Below are 23,650 nucleotides of genomic sequence, written 5' to 3'. Positions count from 1 at the left end.
TTTTAACCCCTTCCAGGCCATTTTGAGCACATCTGGATGCTGAAGGTTCAGGGATGAGATAAAAATGCATTACAGGGTCAAATTATGGATTTTCAGGCTGAAATTTGAGATCTTAATTTTTAAAATCAACTCCCATGAGCCAGGTGATTTCCTGTGAGGGAATTTTTGAATGTCTGAAACGGACTAAAATGTCCAGGGGCAACAAAAGCGTTAACATGATCATTGACATCCTGATTCAGAAGAGGAAATTAAGTTGCCAAAAATGTAACATCACTGTTATAACAATCATCAACTCTCATTTGGGCAAAGTAACCCCTTAAATTCACTTCATTGGGTGTTCAAGCTACAGGATGGACACCAGTGAAGCAGGAATCGATTCATAACTAACATATTTAATAAAGGGTTTTAGTCACCCAAAACAATAAAGATTGATTGCTGAAAGTCCAGAGAGATCACGTATCCTTCCTGAAAAAGCAAACATGCTTGTTCGTTTTGCAAAATAATTCTTCATTCTTCATAGTTGATGGTTGCACGGTTCCATTGGACTTGAGCTGATTGTATCAGTCACTTGCTCATATATTCTTTTAAAAAGGATAACATTTTAATTTCTAGACATTCTTCTGTAATTGCCACAGAACAGTTTGTTGTATTTTGTTAATTTCTCTGAAGAATATTTATTTGGTTATAAAAAAAAAAAAAAACCTCAACTGTTGAGTTTATAAAGTCATGGAACTGAAAATTCTGAAATAAGATATAAAACTTAATCCTGTTTGTTCTTGTTTTTAAAATAAGAATCTTGGTAAGAAGAACCAATAAAGAACCGAAGAGTTTCACAGAATTGAAAATGGAATCGTATAAATCTTATCAATTCTCAACGTTCCCGGCGTCAAACCAGCGCTTGGATGTTCTAAGATGCCGAGGTTGGCTTCGGGGTGAACGCTCACCTTAGAGGATCCATCCATGTCACTCTGGAGTGATCTCCGTTTCCTGGTGCACCACCACTTTGGTAACAGACATGTCTGGATGCTGTTCTTTGGCTTCTTTAATGGCCTGAGCCAAAGCCTGAAGCATAACGGAGAAGAAACACACACACACACACACACACACACACGCACACTGTATATTTACCTCAGGAATGGCAACAACCAACCAACCAACCTCCATAATTTAAAGCTATGAAATAAAACATTATATATTATTCCGGTTTGAAAATGTGTCCATTGGAACGTTTCCATTCTTCACCTTATCATGATCAATTTCAGTGTCTCCAGTGATGATGATTCTCTTCTCTATGCGGGTCTCTGAGACCCCTCCTTTTACTGTCTGCAAGAAAAACATGGAATCAACTCACACAAATATCAAATTACTAAAAATATTCATCTGTTGAAAAGTTGTTAAGACAACGAAGCCCTGACTTGAAACAGAAAGGAGTGAGCAGGGATATAAACATGGATCTGCTTGCTCCCTGTGGGACAGGACACCGTTTTGTCAGTTGGGCATTACCACTTTGAAGAAGTGGGGAATGCAGCGATGTGAAGGGCAGGATTCTTCATTGAAAAGTGAGCTTTTCTACTTTGGGACTGCATTCCTGATAAACCCATAAATTCACCAGCAACTCCTGGCTGATGGTCCGCGCACCCACTGCCGTGTTTCACCGTGGACATCGTCTTCATCGAATTATTTGCATCTTCCCAAGCCAGATGAAAGACACTGAAGCCTGAATTGCTCTGAGTGGGCCTGGCAGCACCTTGCATGGCAGCAAGGCCCCCAATCAGCCACACAATTTAGGCATTATTGTCTAAAAAGTGAGGAGAAAAAAAATCAATAATCTGCCATACAGAGCTGACATTAATTATAGGATCGTTTCTGAGGAAAACTGTTGATTTGAACTAAGATATCACAAAGTCCATCGCCCCCTTCTGGACATAACCTCGGAGCTCTATTACAAGAAAAGACAAAACATTTCCTTCTTGCAATGCAATCAACTCCTAACAGGCAGTGAAGCTAAACCTACCATCCTAGAAAAGCACCCAGAGAGCACAGACCTCCCCCAAGCAGCTCGTTCCCCTCCTAACCGGATCTACACCGTCCACATGGTGATCTGGATCAGCACCAGAAGGTTCTAGATTGTTCTTGGTATCTTTATACACCAACATGAAAAGTCAAAGTGAATCAGAATTTATGTTTATTTTTAAGATTTTTGAAAGCATAAATCAATTTATAAATATAATTTATTTTCCTGACCTCATTCTGGATCAGATCCAGATGAAACTCGGTGGAGAAATAGAGATCCGCTCACTACGATTGTGTCAAATTCCATAAACATCGATCAATAATCAACCGAGATATTAAGGAAATCTTTTGAAGCTCCATTGACTGCAACGTTAACGAAGATTTCAAACTGATCCAGAATCCAGGATCTCTTCTGGATCATCTGTTCCTGGTAACATTCCCAACGTTTCCTGATCATTTCATCAAGACCCGTCCAGAACTCTTTGAGTTACTTTGCTAACAGACAAACGCCGGCGATTATATAACGTCCGTCTCAGCGGAGGTAACAACGATTCCAGCTTCTTCCAGCTCTTCCGCGTTCCCAGGCCAGCCGAGAGACATCGTCTCTCCAGCGTGTCCTGGGTCTTCCCCGTGGGACGTGCCCAGAACACCGCAGCAGGGAGGCGCCACCCAGACGCCTAAATAAAAGCCCGAGCCACCTCTTATCTGGCTGCTCTCAGCGACACAGACACAGGGACGCACGCACGTGCACGCACCCATGTGCACGCACATCTTGTGCACGTTCCCCCTGCTTGACGTCAAGCCGAGCGGGATTTCTTCCAGACGTGTTTCAGGAGGTGATTTCAGACCTACCAAACTACGCAGGATTCACTGGATGCTTTATTTACATGTTTTTGGGTTGATCAGGACCCAAAATCACCAGAATAGTGTAGAAACATGGGAAAAGTGAGTTTCTCATAATATGGGACCTTTAAAAGAAAACAGTATTCCTGACTGAGTACATGTTTTGAGAATGAGTGACAAACTGCTTATAGTTTCCTCATAAACGTTGTAGTAGAGTAGACACTTGCATAGGATGGTGCAAAAGGTTAATATGGCTGGCACAAGTAAGGAAATGTCGGACTCGATCACAGCCTGGCAGTAGATTATAGTATGATCGATAATGACTACGTGTGGGAAGTGCAGAAACCTTTGTAATCTGGGTGGTGGTGGTGGTGCTGATGGTCTCAGATGTGATGGTCTGGGCACTAAGCAGCACTCCTGATTCCTTCTCTGCTGGGCTGTCCACAGGCTACAGGAAATACACCATTTTAGTAGGACAAGAGAACTACAAATGAAGCATTTAACATGTAATAATGTTATATTTATTTCTATTATTTGCATCTTACAATTAATTTCATATTTGGAAGTAAGAATTTTATTCCTACTTCCAACTGGGTTTTTAATTTGAGAATGTTTTAGGACATTTTTCTATAAGAAAATGGAAATTCCAAACAAAAGCAAAATAAATTCTGCTTTTAGACAGTACAGTGAGAAGGGAAAACGAGCAGACTGTTTTAGTGTGTATAGATGGATAACGTTTTCAAGACAGCAATATCGCCATCTGGCTTTAACTACAGACCCCAAAATACTGCATCATAATTAAATGACGCAGACCTTCCATATTGAACTCCAGATTCTTCCACTTGAACCGATAATCCAGAACCATTTCTCCTTCAAGCATAATTACGGGAACATAAAACAGACTATAGACCATTTTTGAATTACCAACCCCGAGTGTCAAAAATCTGTAATGTTATGTAACATGTGTGACATATACGTATGTGTAAGTCACATTGGGTGCTAATCATAATTAATTTCCTCATTTGAATATAAATCAGCTTTAGTCTTTTTCTGATTGAGAACAAAGACGCGTCTTTTTTTTTAACTTTACACAATTATAGAACAAGCATCCAGGATTTCTATCCAAGCCACAGATGTGGTGTTCTCCTTCACAACATCTGGCCTGTTGCCTTCCACAAATGCTCCGTCAGGCTTCGTCTTGAGCTTCAACAACAGTCGGATGAGATCAAGGTAACAGGTCTGTTGTCATACCTCTTGACAATGGCCATAGCTTTCTTTCTCCACCTTCAACAGATCCTCATTGCTGGACTTTTCTCACTTTAGCGATTGCTAAGGAGTGTTCCTACAAAGTCGATTTGAAGAGGAGCGATGAAGGAAACGTTGTTGTTTTGGTTTGATGGGAGCGTTTCACACAGTTTGACCACAAACTCACCTCCCCTGCCAAGTGAAGGTGTTCCCCCCATTGCCACCTTCATAGACCACAAAATCACACAGGATTTCAAATGAAGTGCAACGGCCCCATATGTTCAATCCCCAGGGGCGGTGCCTACCCTTGACATGCTGCCAATTGTCCCTCTGAAAGACACCGTTTGCTCAACAATCTGGCCACGGCTCAAACGAAGTGTAAAAAGTATCAGGCTCCAGCTCATTCAATGTCGACACTAAACACAAATTAGGTACATATACAACAGTAACGGTCAGTACAGTAGACTCGAGATAGACCATAGCTATAGTAGCTCTATCTCAAGTCTACTGTGTATTACGTAGTATTACTTCATAATTACGGATATGATTAGTGTAGCCATTAGCCTATGGTCTATCTCAAGTCTACTGTGTATTACGTAGTATTACTTCATAATTACGGATATGATTAGTGTAGCCATTAGCCTATGGTCTATCTCAAGTCTACTGTGTATTAGGTAGTATTACTTCATAATTACGGATATGATTAGCGTAGCCATTAGCCTATGGTCTATCTCAAGTCTACTGTGTATTAGGTAGTATTACTTCATAATTACGGATATGATTAGCGTAGCCATTAGCCTATGGTCTATCTCAAGTCTACTGTGTATTACGTAGTATTACTTCATAATTACGTATATGATTAGCGTAGCCATTAGCCTATGGTCTATCTCAAGTCTACTGTGTATTACGTAGTATTACTTCATAATTACGTATATGATTAGCGTAGCCACTAGCCTATGGTCTATCTCAAGTCTACTGTGTATTACGTAGTATTACTTCATAATTACGGATATGATTAGCGTAGCCACTAGCCTATGGCCTCTCCCTAGCTCCGGTGCTTGGTGCGTCCTACTGAACTGAAGTATCAGAGGAAAACGTCCTCCGTGATGAGGCCCTGGTGGTGAGAGCCTCGCAGCCTTTTTCCATCGTGGATGAACGCGGCTTCAGGGAGTTTGTGGCGTTGCTCTTTCCCACACAGACTCCTCGATCCAGACAGGCTCTAAAGAACACGGTGCTCCAGAGATGCAAGGAGAAGACCAAGGCCAAGGCTGTCATGCTGTGAGCCTGACTGCTGATATGTGGGCTCCATTAACATGGATGCCTATCTAGCAGTGACCTGCCATTATGTGGACGACTCTGTGAAGCCGGCCACGGTGATTTGGGGAGTGCTGCCTTTCCCTGAAGCTCATACAGATGTTAACATCACTGCTGCAACGAGGCCTCTCATGGAGGAATGGGGCATTGAATGGGGCCTCTGTCAGAAGTTCCAATCTCAGACATGCTCTTTGCTTTGCTCATCCACTAAATTCAGTGTGAAGAAGTCGCTTGAGGGAACTCCTGGCCTGGAAGACTGATGAACAAGAGCACGAAAAGTTCTCACGTTCTTCAAGACCAGCACAACAGCAAAAGAGAAGCTCAGAAGTGCAGGAGCAGATGAAGCGTGAGGTGATGAAGCTTATTCAGGAGGTAGATAATAAGCCACGACACTGCTGCAGCACTGAGACAGAACTTGGTGTCAGTGATGCAAAAGCAGTTTGACACTACCGGCGTCAATAAAACGACTGACGGCACAATCCTCACAACTGATGAGATACACACCACCTGACACACCGACAGAGGAACAGCCCTCCACATCAGCCCAACCAGCACCAGGACATCCAGCCTCCACATATAATGTTTGAAATAGATCCTTGATAAAATTCAGGACGAAATAAGTAAAGAGATATGAATTGAAACCCTCCAGTACTGATGTTTGCCGTCATGTCTGTTCAGATAAAAACCTTTGGGACACACTGGGCAGAGACGCTGCAGTAGACGCTACAGTGGAGCTGCAGCGGTACTTGACTGAGCCACCGCTGGACTGATCAGAGGACCCACTGGTTTACTGCCTGAACCACCAGATTGTGGACCCGCATCTCTTTCAGCTTGCAAAACAATTCACAGACACGCCGGCATCGTCAGTTCCTTGCGAGCGAGTTTTCTCGAAATGTGGAGAAGTTGAGCACAAAAAACAGAAACCGGCTCAAACCAGTGGAACAAATAATGTACACAGCCAACGAAAACAAAGCCAGTACAGCGGGAGGGGGCACAGCAGAACGGCCCGGCGCCCCACCAGCAACCAACACATCACCCCCGACAACCCCCAGCCCCCCAATTCCCCGACCGGCCCCACCAACACCCCCCCACCTCCACCTGCTGAACTTTATCCCAGCACTGTGGGTGGGTGAACACCCAGGTAATACACACAGGTGAGTGTGGTGCATTGAAATTGGGGGCAGTTGGGGTAGGATGGGGAATGCCGAGGGCAACAGCGCACTCCTGCCCTGTTGCTGCCCCATCCCTCATCTCCCCGCCCAACACCCGCTCGAACCCAAAAGAAATGGGTATGTGTGGTGCATTGGGGGGGGGGGGTTGCAGAGAAATGCTGGAGGATCATCCCCCAGCAACAGCCCCCCCCCCCCCCCCAAGTGTGTGCCCTAAGTGTATATTTACAAAAGTGGTGTGCTGTGCTAGAGTGGTGAATTAGGAGGCGAGACAAGCCCCCACTTGTCACAGCCATGACAAAAAAAAGGGGGTTACGCCGTGTAAAGGAAACAAAAGGGATTCATTCAGGACAAAATCCCTGAAATAAGGCAAAACAAGTGACCTAAATAAACAAAGCACAACCCAAACAAAGCACACCGCCGGGCCGTGGGCCGGGGCGTCTGCAGGGGAAGAGAGGAGAGAGGAGAGAGGAGAGAGGAGAGAGTGAGAGAGTGAACGCTCGTGGCATTTTAAACCCGCGACAACTAGCCCAGGTGCTGCCAAAGACTCGACATTCAGAAGGCCACATGGATGCACCCTCGCTCAAACATTGGCACCTTATTGATTATGTGATCGCCAAGCAATGTGACAGCTAGGACCAGAGGCGCTGTTGGACCGGCCCCTTGCTGCTGCGTTTCAAGTTGTCCATTTCGGTCACAAGCAGACAGAGACGGCAAACATCAACTACAGGAAGACACTGGATGTACAGAAACGTTCTCATCCTGGAACGACACAAGCCCTCGTGACAAACGTCACTGAGGCGGATCCGGAGGGAGAATGGGACAGCTTTGGCAATGCAGTCTATGACAAAATTCAAACATGGACTCCCACAACACACACATCAGGACTGGTTTGGCATCCACAACTTGGAGATCACCAGGCTTCGGAGGCAGAAACAAGAAGCCTTTGAAACTTGGCTCGTCCACCAAACATGAAGGACAAATAACGGAAACTACAACAGTTTGCTGATAAGCACAACTGCAAGAAGGACGGCTGTGTGCGGCCCTTCTTCCAACGCCAAGGCTCCAGTCCAATCCGTTGAATGCAACGTGCTCACAGAGAAAAGTGACATAGTACAACGAGGGAGAGAGCACTTCACCCAAACGCTCATCAAGCCTTCCCACAGTGATCAGCAGGCAATTCTGGCCATGCCACAGAGCCAAACAGATGCTGCAGGACAGCGTCCCTCTTTTCTGTCTCAAACAGATGCTGCAGGACAGCGTCCCTCATTTCTGTCTCAAACAGATGCTGCAGGACAGCGTCCCTCATTTCTGTCTCAAACAGATGCTGCAGGACAGCGTCCCTCATTTCTGTCTCAAACAGATGCTGCAGGACAGCGTCCCTCATTTCTGTCTCAAACAGATGCTGCAGGACAGCGTCCCTCATTTCTGTCTCAAACCGCTCTGCCAGAAACGCTCTAAACCAGGAAGCAAAAGTAAGTTCATAGCGCAGCAGCGCTACCATGGTAACCGCAAGGGACGTTTTGAGCACACAAAAAAAATTGTTTGCAATTTTTGCCAAAATCACACACACACGATGACAACAATAATCTCAGGACGGAATGAAATGCTTTGAATCATCCATCCATCCATTTTCAAACCGCTTATCCAGGTTCGGGTCGCCGGGGCAGCAGCCTAAGAGGAGCGGAGCTACTCTGCGCCCTGAGGGAGCGTCTCGCGCTGTCCCCCTACGGAGGAAGCTCATTTAAGCCGCTTTTTACGGGCGACCTTGTTCTTTCGTTCACTCCCCAAAGCTCGTGACCACAGGTGAGAATAAGAACGGAGATCGACCGTCTTTCGGCTCAGCCTCCTCGTCACCAGGACGGATCGCCGCAGCGTCGGCAGTATCGCGGACGCAGCGATGTCCGTCTCCCGCTCCATAAAGCGTCTCGTTCAAAGTGTTTACCACACACTAAAATATTACCACCAAAAATAAACTTCATGCAGGGAAAACGCCGTAGAGCGAGGACGAGCAGACACGGGGACGCACGCACATCTTGTGCACGTTTGCCCCTCCTGATGTCAGAAGGGGAGGGATTTCTTCCAGACGTGTTTCAGGAGGCGATTACAGACCGACCCAAACTACCAAGGATTGACTGGATGGTTCATTTTGCTGTTTTGGGGATGATAAGGACCAATGTTTTATAAAATATGTTATAAATATTGCACATCAATTAAACAAATCTAAATAGCAAAAAATAATAGTAAAGGAAAACCTATTAATAAAACATTAATAATAATAGTAATAACAGCGTAAATATAAATAAAACAAATATCCTAAAAAACTTCAATAAATTGTTCGGGTCTAAAAAGCCGGACCATATGACTGATATCTGCCATGAGAACATATTTTGTTTGTTTGTAGTTTGTTTGTAGTTTGTTGTAGTTTGTAGTTCCCTTACCGACTCGTACGTGATCGTCTTGCTCTCAGTGTGAACTAAAGGGACATCCCTGCAGCTGACACGCTGTCTCAGGGAGTTGGTGACATCTGAGATGGTGATTGTCTGGGTCTTTAGCACAGGAGACTGGGGGGGGATCAATGAACAAACAAATCTGAAATGATCAAAGCACTCAGGAGAGAGACCCAAACCCTGGAGGCGTTGGACTCACCGCTGGTCGTAGCTGACCGGTGACGCTTGCTGTTCGGAACGGTGAACTGGTGGAGAGACGCTTGTCCCACTCACTCAGCCGAGGCTCTGGTGCCGACTCCATGAAACTCCTCTTCATCTCACTGATGCTCGTGTGGTGACGCATGATCTCTGTCTGCGTCTTATCCAGGTCCTTCAACAAGAACATGAAAGTCACAATCGGTAGATGGACGGGAATAAAATAAAGTAAATAAATGCACAGGGAGCGAAGGGGAAGGAGAAGTATGGAAAAGAACAGACTGTAGAAAACATGGAAAATATTATTTTTCACAAGGATGAAAATAGAGGTATGAAAATGAAAAATATATAAGTAATGATGAAATCATGGGAAATGATGTCAGACAAACCAGGCTGTGATGTTCATATCAGAGCCCAGCAGAGATCTGGAGTTTACAGTACTACAGTACTTTATTCTTGTCCCGTGAGGGGTCGCCACATCAACCCAACCGTCTCCACTTCACCCTGTCCTTTGCATCGTCCTCCCCAACACCAGCCACTCTCATGTCCTCCCTCACTACGTCCATGTCTCTTCTCCTGGGTCGTCCTCTAGTCCTGTTCCCTGGCAGTTCCATCCTCAGCATCCTTCTACCGATATAGTCCCCGTCTCTCCTCTGGACATGTCCAACCATCAAAGTCTGGTCTCTCTGACCTTGTCTCCAAAACGTCTAACCTTCACTGTCCCTCTGATTGTCTCATGTCTAATCCTGTCCAACCTGGTCACTCCCAAGGAGAACCTCAGCATCTTCATCTCCTCCACTTCTAGCTCCGCCTCCTGTCTTTTCCTCAGAAACACTGTCTCTAAGCCGTCCATCATGGCTGTCCTCACCACTGTCTCTGAGCCGTCCATCATGGCTGTCCTCACCACTGTCTCTAAGCCGTCCATCATGGCTGTCCTCACCACTGTCTCTGAGCCGTCCATCATGGCTGTCCTCACCACTGTCTCTAAGCCGTCCATCATGGCTGTCCTCACCACTGTCTCTAAGCCGTCCATCATGGCTGTCCTCACCACTGTCTCTGAGCTGTCCATCATGGCTGTCCTCACCACTGTCTTGTAGACCTGTCCCTTCGTCCTATCACAGAGCACACCTGATACTTTCCTCCCCCCGTTCCAGCCTGCCTGCACACGATTCTTCACCTCCTTTCCACATTCTCTCCATCACTCTGCTCTGTTGACCTGAGGTACCTGAAGTCCTCTCCCTTCTTTACGTCTATTCCGTGTAACTTCACTGTCCCCCTGGGACCTTCTCATGTACACACATGTACTCTGTTTTACTCCTGCTCACCTTCATTCCTCTCTTTTCCAGAGCAGACCTCCACTTCTCTAGATTCTCCTCTACCTGCTCTCACTGCAGATCACAATGTCATCTGCAAACATCATATTCCATTTTGGAGTTTACAGTCATTTTTAATATTCACTCATGTCCAGTGATAACAATATGACGACAAAAATAAAGCAGCAGATTTAGAGACCTGGTTCGCCCCAGGGCAATGGTGGAGGGGGTGGTTATATGTTCTAAAATCCACAGAAAGACTCTTATTCCCTTTAAAGGCCAATTTTGGCCAAAGCAGGATTAGGGGGTACTAATCCATTCCAAAGCATGTTGTAGCTGACAAGCAATCATGCGAAATGTTTAACTATCTACAATCACATGTACAGCATATACCCCCAAAATAATCAATACATTGCAACAAATTTGCATCTCTGTTCATCTTTCTTCATTTTGCCATTTGTTGAGTAAAGACACATGGAAATGGAACATGAAGAGTGGTTTGACACGTCAGTCACAGCAGACTTATGTTTGAACCAGATCCAGATGTCGGAGTACTATTGGGTTGGAAACTACTTTCATGGAGTCGCCACGATGAGTGACCAATTTTGTACAGTAGGTAGTATTTCATTCAATGGCATCAATTCACACAGATAAAAAAAATAGTAATAATAATTTTACCAAGATTAGCAGCAAGTTAGCATGTCATTCCTCTCTAATCACAGTAAGGGTGACAGAAGTTGGAGTCGTGAACACAGTTAATGAAATGATGCCATTGTTTGGGAACAAGGTCATTACATGAAAGACACTGATGTAACCGTGAAGACCAATCAGAACAAACAGCATTGTCTAAAATAGTCAAAGATGGGGTTCTTCCTTAGGTTTTTTTTAAAAAGATCTTTAAATATTTTCAGCACCAAAACCAAGCAGTAATAAAATTTTAGAGTGGTTAGAAATAAACTGTTCCCAAACATGTGCTTCATGTATGTTCCATTTATTTAAATCAACTGTGGAATGAGCGACACAATGTCAACATGGACTGAAACTACTTGCATGAAAATCAGAGAGGAAAATGGTGCATGCCAAGCCTCTGGGGTTTAGCTGAAAATAAAAAGATATGGAGGCCAAAAGAAAAATAACATGAAAACAGAACATGACATCAAATAGTCACAGCAGAGATCTGAATGCAGATACAAACCTCCAACATTAAATTGCTATGTCTGATATATATAGTTTCACCCTCAAGTTTCCTTGCTTTTTTCTGTAGAAAAATGAGGAAAAGGAAAAAGCTAGTTGGAGAGAAGACAGCGGTAACTGAAACATTTAGTATTTGTTTGCAATCAAATCCGATGAACATGCCGATGCCACGAATCAGAGTTGTAGCAGCTGAACATGCAGTGGATGTTCTGTGTACCACACCGCATGAGGAGCTCATCTCCACACACAGCAGTCATGTGGATGGGAGGCGAGGACATGCTGGCCATGCAAAAGCAGATCAACGCAGTGGAGGAGCGTCGATATGATTTCACTTCAATGAAACCCCAGCTTCTTGTTTTCCCGTCTTTGGCTGTATCAAATGCAACAAATGAGGTGTGCCGAAAGACAGTTTTATTTTCTTATTTCAGTATAATTGAATAGACCATCGATCCATCAATAATGGAATGAGATAGATCCTTCAGTTGGTACCATTTAGAAACTAATGTTGCCAGCCAGTTTTAAACTTGTCAACTTGGAGGCAGCAGATTCATATTGCAAACACAACATTGCCTAAGTATCATATTTTAATTTGACAACTGTGACGTCAGTATTCATGGTTGGTTTCTGCTTAAGTGGTGAATGTAATTATTTGTTATTGGTGATCAATCAGGCTGCTGGAACCATCTTAAACCATGTTAAATCCAAGCGACCCATTAAAACCATATAGCTCAAAATAGCTGCTTTTGCTAGTTCAACCATTTCTGTGACTTCCCTTTTATAAACCTGTGAAGTGATTGGCTAAATTGAAAGCGACTGTGCAAAGTACTTTGCAGTATTTTTGAGAGGTGCTGTATAAATTAAGATATTATTATTATTATCACAGGTCATAGCACCAGTGCTTGGTAGCAGAAAGTAAAGCTTGTGTGACAATCACCATTTCAGTTATTTATTCTGATCCCTACAAAACCACAAACTGCTAAATAAATTAGATTTTTTTTGTCGCAGTAATCATAGGAACAATCTGACTTGTCCTAGGGAGTGATTAATTGAGTGGACATTTCCTAAATAGAGGTGAACATGAGCGTGAGCAACACTGAAAGCGTGTTGACACTCTCACATATGTCATTGTATAAACTGTCTGTCGTCCACAATCCATATGATTTGCCAATAAACTCTGATTTCTAAAGTCACATTCTTAGATAAAACCTTCATGGCATCAAGCGCACGTATGTGATCAAATGTGGAACGGCGGCAGTACAACAATACACAAACTCGTACAAAGATCTACATGCAAATGCATAACGAAAGAGGTGCAGTGGCTTACAGAATCAATACTATAAAACGTATTGTATATAATATACTTATGTACTAAATAATATCTATTCATTTTTACCCTGGAGGGAGGTTTTCAGAAAGACATTTCTTTGCTGCTGATAATTTGACATAATCAAACTTTTACAACTCAAACCTTCCCAGAAAGAAGCGCAGACAGAAATCATAAAAACTCTGTGTCTGCAATGGAAAGATCAGATGACAGAACAGCAAAGTCTCTTCATGTGTAAGTGATGACGGGGTGATGATGGTGATGGTGAACAGCTAAGGAGCATGCTAACCTTCCTCACTCGCATCATCTCCACCTTCGTTTTGTCCCGGGACGACTGCGTTTTCCCACCAGAGGAAAGATGGTTACAACATAATAAGGCCCAGTTTGACTTCACCAGGCATTCTTAATTACTATTAATTACCATAACTGCTCAATAAATGACAAAACTCATTGTTATCAACACAATTCAGCATTAACTGTTCAACCAATAAAACAACCAAATAAATCTTCCAATATTGGCTAAACCCAGCCTGATAAGGAAGTAGAAGCTTTCATGTTGTAAACGGTTTAGGCTTACAGTTCTTAATGGAGGCCGGTGCAGCATAACTGCTCCCTCCTATGTACTTGTACTTGTATTATACAACTTTGATGTTGGAAACTCTGATCCTCTTCAGGATCAGTAATGTACCTTTGATTTGAAATATCATAATGTTTTTCATTATGAATACATTAATATTTTGCCATGCAGTGACGCGTGGCGACGTTGATGCTGCCGAGGCTCCGACTTCATCAAACTCAGATTCACTAACTTCGTATCTTATTCACCATTTATTGGCAGCAGTTATGTTAAAATCTCATATCAGAATAATCTCATATCAGAATCCTTTACACATACCAACTATAGCACCGCTGCACTTGACATGCTAGCTGCAGATTGTAGCTAGCTGCAACTTACTCTGTAGTCCTCAAGTGACGAATAGAATCCCAGCGCCCCCTATCAAGAGGCAGGAAAACTGCGTGTCTCACCTAGTCCCTCTTTTCCAGCCATTTTATGATCGCGCAGCACAAGAAGCACGTTACACATGTACAAAAAACGTGACATTTTATACGTCATGGTAATTTAGTTCATTTAGCTATATTAAATAGCGACACACAAAGACAGCAATACGGTCTCACTGCATAGCATAGCAAGTCGCAGTGATTGAGCTGCAGCCGGCAGCCGCCTCGCCGCACGGCTCGTCTCGGTATTTGAACGATAAATGTGAAAATTCAATGATTTTTAAAAAAAAATAATCTTAAACTGTTAAATGGAAAATAACTTTTGAACAAATCACTGGATAGTTTTGTGCAATATCAGGTTTTTGCATTATAATACAGGAGTGATCTCTAGCACTCATTGCACATTAGCATAATAGCATTAACATTGGTCAAGAAGAAGCCAATCCCTTTGATGATAAAACTCAATGATAAACATAGACCTATGTTTTCCTCCTTTATGATAAGAATGGCAGCATCTTGCAGTCTAGATTTTGCAAGCAGTCTAAGTTCATGATCCTTTGTACGAAAGCATGGTAACATATATTCATGTTATTCATGTTATAAATATATGTGCAATCTGTCTCTATTCCCTGTAGTCTTGTGCTCTCTCTCCCGCTGTTTGTCCCTCTCTCTCTTTCAGGTCCTTCTGTCCGTGGTGCTGCAGAACCTGGACCTGTGTCCCTCAACACTGATGTCCACGTCGCTAGCATTAGCATTTTGTTTTTGTCTGCTCCTGCTCTGTCTCTCTATCACTTCCCTATCCATCTCCTTGACTCGTCTCCGACCTGCCATTCTCTCTCTCTCTCTCTCTCCCTCTCCCTCTCTCTCTCTCTCTCTCTCTCAACCCAGCCGGCCAGACAGATGGCCGTCCACCATGAGCCTAGGTTCTGTCCAAGGTTTCTGCCCGTTAAAGGGAAGTTTTTCCTTGCCTCTGTTGCTCTTGTGGGTCAAGTTGGGTTCTGTGTTTCCCTGCAGGTCTTTCCCTGCTAATCCTGTAAAGTGCCTTGAGATGACTTTATGTTGTGATCTGGCGCTATAGAAATAGAATAGAATTGAATTGAATTGAATATTTATGACCAAGACAATTTAGCAAAGTTTTCCATCACCGATCATGATAATCATGCATCAATCAAACAAACCTGGCTCTTTTTCTCTCTTTCCACATTGGCTACCGGCAGTGAGGGGGCGTGTCTCCGGTCTCTTCTGGCCACTGTCTGATAGCGCAGACAAACCTCAGGCATTAATCGTGAGCACAATCAAGGCTTAAATCTTTCCGGAAAACAAATCTATTTTGAGACGGACCTTAAATAAAATATATTTTTAATATTTAGCTCGTTGTAGCTGCATGACACTGATAAAATCAATATTCTTCATGTCTCCAAATGAAAGTTAAAAAATGTTGCTATATTATTTGCAATGTATGTAAACAATTGCTTTCATCATAATGTTTATGATATAACATAGTATATATAATATTTAACTATTTTTACGTAAGCTATGAGCTTCACATCAGTTTTGAAGGTAGAAAAACATTTATTTGAAGGTTTAAAATTAAAATTTCATCAGTGAAGTGGATTTATTTACATACAAGAAAACATTCATTTGCATCTCAGCCATTTTCACCTTTGTGCAAAGCCTTCTCTAAGCAAGATATTAAAGGACTAATGTACAAAACCTTCAGCACTAAGTGACTAAAGTCGTAACCTCTCAGTCGGTAGTTCGAGGATTACGTGTCAATATTAAAGTCGGTCCTCAGTTAACGACAGACTTACATTCTGAAGACCCCGTCGCAAAATGATTTCGTCGTCAAATCAAACTCCGCTAACCGACAACTTGGGAGACATTTTTATTGCCAAAAAATGATTATATTTGCATAGGGAGAGGCCATTTATACTGTATACTGTATATGATACCTAGTAATACCCTGACGAGTATAATTCATTCCTGGACCGAGCTTGTAACTCAATTTCTGGCTGTCTAAAAACACCAAAATCAATGCTAATAGCAATGGAATTATTATTTTTTTTGTAATATACTTGTAGATACACTCACACAATTTAATACATTCTATACAGTATTATTGTAAAATATAATGTGGTTTTATTATGAGATTAACTTTGAGACAGACGGTAGCGCAAATGGTGGTGAGCGGGATTCTAGGCCACGATTTTCCGTACTACCACTGAGCTATCCTGTATATGTATATATATTTATTTATAGACCTTATGTACGCCATTGTGTTGGGTATGCCAGGTGATTATATTTATTTTATTTTTTTATTTGTGTAAAATTAAGCATTTTTTTTATTGTGTCCCTCTCCCTCCTACCTTTATTTCTGGAGTGGAGCCCGGTTTGGGGCTGCAGCCCTTGATATCAGTTGGCAGGCTCTCCATCTGCGCCTCCATCTTTCTGTCATCTTTGGGTGTGGAGCCTGCATGATGATCAGAGCGCCGCAGAGTGGGAAGCAGCGACAGGGTTGCCTCCACAGAAGACAATGGCGACATGACGGGGGCACTGACCGGACGAATGGATCTATTCTCGGGAGCGGACGGCATCGCTAAAGAGGGCAGAGATGGAAGAAAATGAATTTAGTATAAAAACAAAGAAAGAACATTTAAATCCTTCTTTCGGTTAGCTCTGTGCGTGCTGACAGTGCCAAAGGTCGACGCAGCATTCAGTTTCACTCCTTTTCAAAGATTATTATTTCTTTGAGTTTATTAATTGAAAGTATTCTTCATTCTGGATCTTGATGATCAAATTCCATTTACCTCTCCCTCGTTCAGGAGCGACACCTCTTCAAATAAAATCTGTAAAAGCTTTTTATGTATATTTATTCTCCTTACTCAATGACGAACAAGGAAAAGAACCAGCTGGTGTTTTTAGTGTGGAGAACCGTATCTATCAGCAGGCCTTAGAACCTGCACCATGTTTACCACATTCCTCTGCTTCTCCTGCAACTTACTCCCATCTTATAAATGCAGCCAATCAGTGGAAACAGATGCATTGATACTGAAGATACTAAATTATCCAACAAGAAGGCCTGCATGAAAGAAAATGTCAGTCCTGAGTGGAAAGCTAGCTGTCATTCAATAGCAATGATGCATGAGACATTTCCAATAAGAGGCACAAAGCACTCTTGAAACTTTGATGGTCTCAATTTGGAATAGCCTTCCAAAAGTCCTTACCTAAACCTAGTTTAAACTCTAAGCAGCAGCGTACCTCCATCCAGGCTGCAAGAGTTCCTCTTGGCGGTGAAGCGCTGAAACGAGGGAGCCGGCCGGTCGATGAGGGAGCTGGCCTGTCTGGTCTGAGCCTGCGTCCGGCCGCTATAGCGAAACTTAGAGCCCAACGCCAGGAAGTTCCTCGGAGTGGTGGCCATCTCAGTGGAGGTCAGCCTGACCACAAAGACAGCTTTTAAAGATCAGCCAAAAACATATTCATTAAAATATCAGTGTAGAATAAAATGCCTTAAAGAGTACAATATACCACCTGAAGAATGTGTGATGCTCCACACACACCTTCCACAGCTTCTTGGCTGCCTTGTAATTGGGTAGTTTGAAACCAATTGCACTCTCACACTGTTCCACCTGTTGAAACCAGAAACCCCCCCCCCCCCCAAATCAAATCAGCGTTTTGGTTAAATGCAGGGTTAGAATGAGTTTAGTCCGTGCAGACGAAGACCCTGTACCTCGGATGGTCTTATTTTGATGAAGAAGCTGCAGCGTTTATACGAGACCTTGAGAACTTTAGGCCAAGGGAAACGATTAATCCTCAGTTTGTCTTTGTAAACCATCAGACCACTGGAGCAGACCCCGAGCAGGATGTCAACGCCCTCCAGATCCTGACAGAGGCGCCCAGAGAGAGAGAATGATGTCAATTATCCATAAGACAAGTCGGGAATGGTCGACAAAGAAAGAAGAAGTCTGTGTTTTCCATCATAGAACCTTCCAGGAAGGGAGTCTAAAGTTAACCATCATCGTTCCAAGCTGTATTCTGATCTTATAGTAACTAGTACTAGGTAGGGCTGCATTAATAATTGTTACTTACTCCTTAGAGGGGGGCAATGGGGCGGTCTAGCCCAGGTCTCCAGTGAATATCAGACCTCTCCTATATATAAATACTGTAATGAGGACTATCATGAGGAAGAACACCGTCTATTACTACACGAGGAGCGTACTTGGGGCGTGGAAATTTGGACTGTTTGAACGCCTCACTATTCCCAGACACTCCCTGGTAGCAAACTCTTCCCGAGCCGAAGTTAACTCGACGGTGTCGAGGCGCCGTGCGCGTGCAAAAGCTGGCGGGCCGACAGCGAGAATAAAGTGCTCTAACCGATGCCTAGCAACCGTCGGATAAAAGGCGGGTGTGGTCAACGACGGAAAATCCGCCAGCAACCGCCGAAACGCATCGTCCAACACTGAAAAACGGGCAGGCATCAACGGCCCAGGTCCCCCTGTCTGGCATGGAAGACCAGTAAACCTTGTGCACATGGAAAATCTGCACCGATGATCGGAACAGTCGTGTCCCACGCAAAAGTGCATCCATGGAAACGGCCAGACGTAGACCTGGTCCCAAATCTCCCAATAGTGGGTCCGTTGGCAGCACTCAATTGTGGCCCGGGCTGACAGGTCCGAGTCAGCTGGAGGGAGGACGCTCTTTTGGGTCCACCAGGAAACTGCTGACCAGGCCAAATGTCCGCTTAGCAGCGGCTCCATTGCTATTTCACTGACTGTGGGAACAGCTATCACGCCTGATTTATCGTAAACAGACAGACAAAAGACAAATGCGGCCGTAAAGTCGAACTGTCGTAAGTCGACAACTACCTGTACTCCATTTTCATCTAGTGGCATTGGAGTGTAACGCAATTATTCAGAGGGACCATATTAGGTTTAATTCTAATTAAGTAAACCTAATTAATTAGGTTTGTTCTAGATTGAGCTCATTCCTGTTGAGAAACAGATCAGTGCCCGGCTGCTTTTCAGACGGACATGCATTCTAAACGTCCCGAGCAGCAAACCTTGGCCTGGTGAAGATCCACTCCATACATGGACAGTTTCTTGGCATTCTCTAGGAACATCGAGTCTGCTTGGGCTGGACTCATTGACCTGCCACAACAGCACAAAAAGAATCTTTAATGGCTGTTTGTGCTGTGTTTATGATGAATGAACAGACCATAATCTACAGAAGACGGTTCATGCAACCGAATTGCCTTTTACATTTACACTGTAAGCATGTGTTATATCTATCTGCAGCATTAGAGAATTTAAAAAACGTAATAGCATTTGTGGTTAGTTGTGTTTTATATTCCACTGTACTAACTAATTACTTTCAAATTTATCTTATGTAAAACAAAAATGTAAGGAATAAAATTTAATATGCCACAACAGTTCCAACTTTTTCTTTAACTTATGCAAAATCTTTGCACATTTATGAGTGCAAACTTTAAATACTGGCTTGTTAAAATAATTGTATTACATTGTAATTTTATTTTTTGTATAAAAACCAATTTTCACTTTGGTAATAACAACCCACATTTCTCCCGCCACTGGCAGACTGAGTTTCTAACCTGTATGTGTGGTGCAGCTCCATCATCTTTTCTTCAAGCTCCTTGGTCTGACCTTGCGCCATTTTCAGGTCCTTGGCGTATTCATTGCCGTGCACCTCGGGGTCATACTCCCCCAACTCTGACTGCAGGGCATAGGAACCAAGGAGGGCAAGGGTGACGAAGGAGCAGGGAAGTCGGCCCAGCAGAATGTCCTTCCGGAGCTGGAGACACAGATAGTACCTGCAACACACGAGCAAAGATCACTTCAGAAACAGTGCAGCCACGGTAACAGCATTTAGATATCAAATTTAACATCACAGTCCAGAAAATATATAAACTTGATTATGCGTCAGAATGAATAGTTGGGAGTTTTAGGTTGGCATGAATATTGTGCTTTTCACAATATCCTTTTAGCATTCCAGATTTTAGTCAGAATAGGCCTCTGGATGTTTGAGGTGTATTTCCACATTCCCCTTGGTCTAGCCTTGTGTGTCAGAAACTGATCAGCACTGGACAGCTCCATAGGTAGCCGGCTACATATGGCGCTCAGGATCAGCACTGGACAGCTCCACAGGTAGCCGGCTACATATGGAGCTGTCCAGTGCTGATCCTGAAAGTGACGTCTTTTCCGCGGCATTGACTCGGGGAATGTTCTTTATCTTTCCCACTTCGGTTGGTTTTTTTGGTTTCTGCATGTCCATGACAAGACAAGGTGGTGGCTTTTTGGTTTTGCTTTGATTTTGTATCGATTATCTTTGTTCCTGCGTGATGATTGCATTTGAATGGAACTTTTCCACATTATTAGATGTGTTAATTTATTCCCATCACAAACTTTGGTTCATACTTATGATTTTTCTCATTTACAGTATGGCTTTATCTCTAACAATTTTTAAGTTACAACCTTTTAAAAAAGTGATATCAAAACTGAATATTTTATTGTAATTACTGTGACTAAAGAGTTACATAAAAATATAAATAGTTATTTAACAGCATGTTAAGGAGTAGTTACATTTATTTTACATTAAATTACATTACATTTAGTTACATTTTTACTGTGTTACGGTTTACATTTGGCCTTTGGAGGGCAAACATAATGCTAATGTGGCCCTTGGAGAAAATTAGTTTGATACCCCTGCTCTAAAGCATACATCTTCTGTTAACCTTTGATGTTTTAATACTGCAAAGCTAAATTTTTCTTTAATACAGTTAATTAATAAAACTCTGTTCCGTACCTCGTTATGTCTTCAGACAGCTGGGCCGGGTCCGGTGGATAGAATTTCACATTGAAGGTGAAGTTATAGTTTGCACCTTGAGAATGAACAGGAGAACGTGAAATAAAAACCAGCATTCAAGTGTTATTAAATTGAAAATAATGTATTTTGCTCACCTTTAACCTGCCTGCGGATCTCCTTGGTTAGGTCCATCCAAGTCTTTTCAAACAAAGGGTGAAGCAAGAGGTCTGATTTATTATTTCATTAGAAACCATTTTAGTATGCTAAGTCCGTAAGGACAGAGAGCCAGATGGAAAATGGGCTTGTCTCAGTGTACTTGGGACAAAATAATGACAGCCACCCACCTTCTTGATGGGTGTCTCCCAAATGGCTAGGCCATAGTAGTCTTTCTCCAACAGATTGAGGTGGTCACACACTTTCATGAAAAGCTCCTGACCATTGGCATGTTTCTGACACACACACACACACACACACACTTTAGTGTTGACCAACAGTGGAAGATCACAGGGAAATCAGTCTTCTACACATTGACAAGAAAGGATTGTGTCCAATTGCTTATCAACTGATCAATTATTTCTGAAATACTCAGATTCTGTCAAATCAATCATGCCATTTTCATATTCACGTAAATCACCCTTCTTCCCAATTCTGCTGATTGATTGAACTGCAGCAGATCGGCTTGACCAAGTCGACACACTAAATGCATTTAGCTGCCTGACTATAAAAAGTGTACAAATAAAGAGGATGGTGAATGTACAAATAGCTAATCAGCCTCAGCAATTACAACTCAATGCATTTAGAGGTGGTCAAGATGACTAGCTGAAGTTCAAACCGAACATCAGAAAGGGGATGAAAGGGGATGCAAGTGACTTTCAACATGGCATGGTTGTCGGACCAAGATAGGCCGGTCAGAGTATTTCAAAAACTGCTGATCGACTGGGATCGTACAGCTCGGCGGAGGTCTGCGCTCTCAGAGTGCTTTTCTAGTCTTAACTACTTTTGTCTGTTTCATGTTATTTCAATGACAGCTTAATAGATAAATAGCTTAAAATGATGACACTGCATTTCCTATGATGGAGCATGTTTTGTAACTTAAGACTGATCTTACTTCCAGCTCACACTCGTACAGAGTGTTGTCCAGGAGAGTGACTTTAATCTGCAGGGTCTTGGGGCGGCGTTGAGTTCTTAGAGTATCGGCTTCTTCCATTGTCATTTTCGCCTTTTCATCCTCCATGTCTCTTGCTTGGTCACCATCATCTCCTTTGTCCTCGTTCTCTTTTTTATCTCCTCCCTTTTCCTCCTCCTCCACTATCTTCTTGACTTGGACAGCCTGATATAAAAAAGATATTTATAAATACAATCAAAAATCAGACATTGTGATAAATGTACTTCTTGACCACAAAGACTAAAGTCTCGTTGTGCAGCAGAACACATTCTAAAGTTGAACTTTAAAACGAAACCAACAGTATTTAGTAGTTGTAAATGCCTGTTGGCAGACCTGAGCCTCAGCACTGCTCACTGAATGTTGATCCACAATGACCTCTCCATCTGCCCTCAGTTCGGGTTCAGGGTCAGCAATCGGGGCTTTAGCTTCTTCTCCATCTTCGCCCTCGTTCTCTCCAGCGTTCTCTCCATACTGCGAGCGCCTCCTCAGGAAGGAGGAGAACAATTGGGACAGCCCGCGACCAGCGGAGTTGCGGTTGCGAGGCTGGAGATGCTCTTGCTCCGCCGAGGGCAGTCCGGCATCCTGGCCGGTTTGCTCCTGCTGCCTCGGCTTCTTCTGGTGACTCTCCACCTCATCTGTTGTCATGGCAACAACTGTGAAGAGAAATAAAAAATACATACTTTTAGAAAACAGAAACTAACCTCGATATACAATTCATATCAGAGGTGCCAACTGACCGCGGCTCCTCTCGAGGCACCCTGTCCTAGGCTTTCGTTTAGGTAGGTACCCAAAGTCCTCGACCTCCTCTACGTCTATTCCTTGGAGCTTCACTGTCCCCCCTGGGACCTTCTCATTTACACACATGAGAAGGTCATGTTCATTGCTCTTCATACCTTTTCCCGTAACTTCATCGTATGACTCATCAGCTTTATCCCCTTATAGTTTCCACAACTCTGTTTGTCTCCCTTCTTCTTGAAAATGGGCACCAGAACACGTCTCCTCCGTTCCTCTGGCATCTTCTTCCCTTCTAGGATTGTATTAAACAACCGCATTAAAGACTTTACAGCTTCCTCTCCTAGACACTTCCATACCTCCACAGGTATCCGGTCCAACTACCTTCCCACTCTTCATCATCTTTGTTGCCTTTCTAACTTCACTTTGGGGCAAAATTTGTATTTTTTTCTGAAGAATCCAAACTGACGCAGAAATAGAAATGCCTTGCACCACCAGAAATGGTGATACGAGGCATCGTCTCAGATTCTCTGCATACCTTTTCAAGTGCCACAAAAATGTGTTGTTTTTTTAACAGCTTGAATAATCCATCCATCCATCCATCTTTCACCGCTTATCCGGGGCCGGGTCACGGAGGCAACAGTCTCAGCAGGGAATTCCAGACGTCCCTCTACCCGGCCAACCCTCTATCTCTTCCAGGTCCACCCCGAGGCATTGCCAGGCCAGCCCTGCACGGAACACCTCACCAGGGAGTCCAGAGAGCATCCAAAATAGATGCCCCGCCCCCTCAACAGACTCCTCTCGATGTGTAGGAGCAGCGGCTCTACTCCGAGTTCCTCCCTGGTCACTGAGCTCCTCCCCCATGTCTCTAAGGCTGC

At 43.4% G+C, this 23,650-nt stretch overlaps 1 protein-coding gene across 1 annotated transcript; it reads right to left on the bottom strand.

Annotated features, from left to right (window-relative positions):
* Nucleotides 1–963: 963 nt before the first annotated feature.
* epb41a (erythrocyte membrane protein band 4.1a) lies at nt 964–22,685 on the bottom strand. The gene is made up of 19 exons (XM_068747144.1): nt 22,374–22,685; nt 21,984–22,205; nt 21,220–21,324; nt 21,031–21,073; nt 20,876–20,951; nt 19,665–19,883; nt 19,116–19,203; nt 17,787–17,939; nt 17,588–17,685; nt 17,318–17,493; nt 16,426–16,655; nt 15,238–15,312; nt 13,350–13,394; nt 11,738–11,800; nt 9,234–9,404; nt 9,026–9,148; nt 3,203–3,304; nt 1,243–1,323; nt 964–1,062 (listed from the first exon to the last, which is right to left on the bottom strand). Exons 1-19 carry the CDS (start codon nt 22,683–22,685, stop codon nt 964–966), a joined length of 2,481 nt encoding a protein of 826 aa, XP_068603245.1.
* Between the last annotated feature and the right edge of the window lie 965 nt (nt 22,686–23,650).

This window comes from Brachionichthys hirsutus, chromosome 13 (assembly GCF_040956055.1).
Source record: "Brachionichthys hirsutus isolate HB-005 chromosome 13, CSIRO-AGI_Bhir_v1, whole genome shotgun sequence".
Classification (NCBI taxonomy): Eukaryota; Metazoa; Chordata; class Actinopteri; order Lophiiformes; family Brachionichthyidae; genus Brachionichthys; species Brachionichthys hirsutus.
This window is presented reverse-complemented; position numbering and strand designations above follow the sequence as displayed.

Excerpts from the sequence above, each read along its gene's own strand:
- epb41a (XM_068747144.1), bottom strand. The coding sequence starts at position 22,685 with ATGACAACAGATGAGGTGGAGAGTCACCAGAAGAAGCCGAGGCAGCAG. Across the intron at positions 22,206-22,373 it reads TGAGCAGTGCTGAGGCTCAG|GCTGTCCAAGTCAAGAAGAT; the intron begins GTCTGCCAACAG and ends TTTTTATATCAG. Across the intron at positions 17,494-17,587 it reads GAGCATCACACATTCTTCAG|GCTGACCTCCACTGAGATGG; the intron begins GTGGTATATTGT and ends CTTTGTGGTCAG.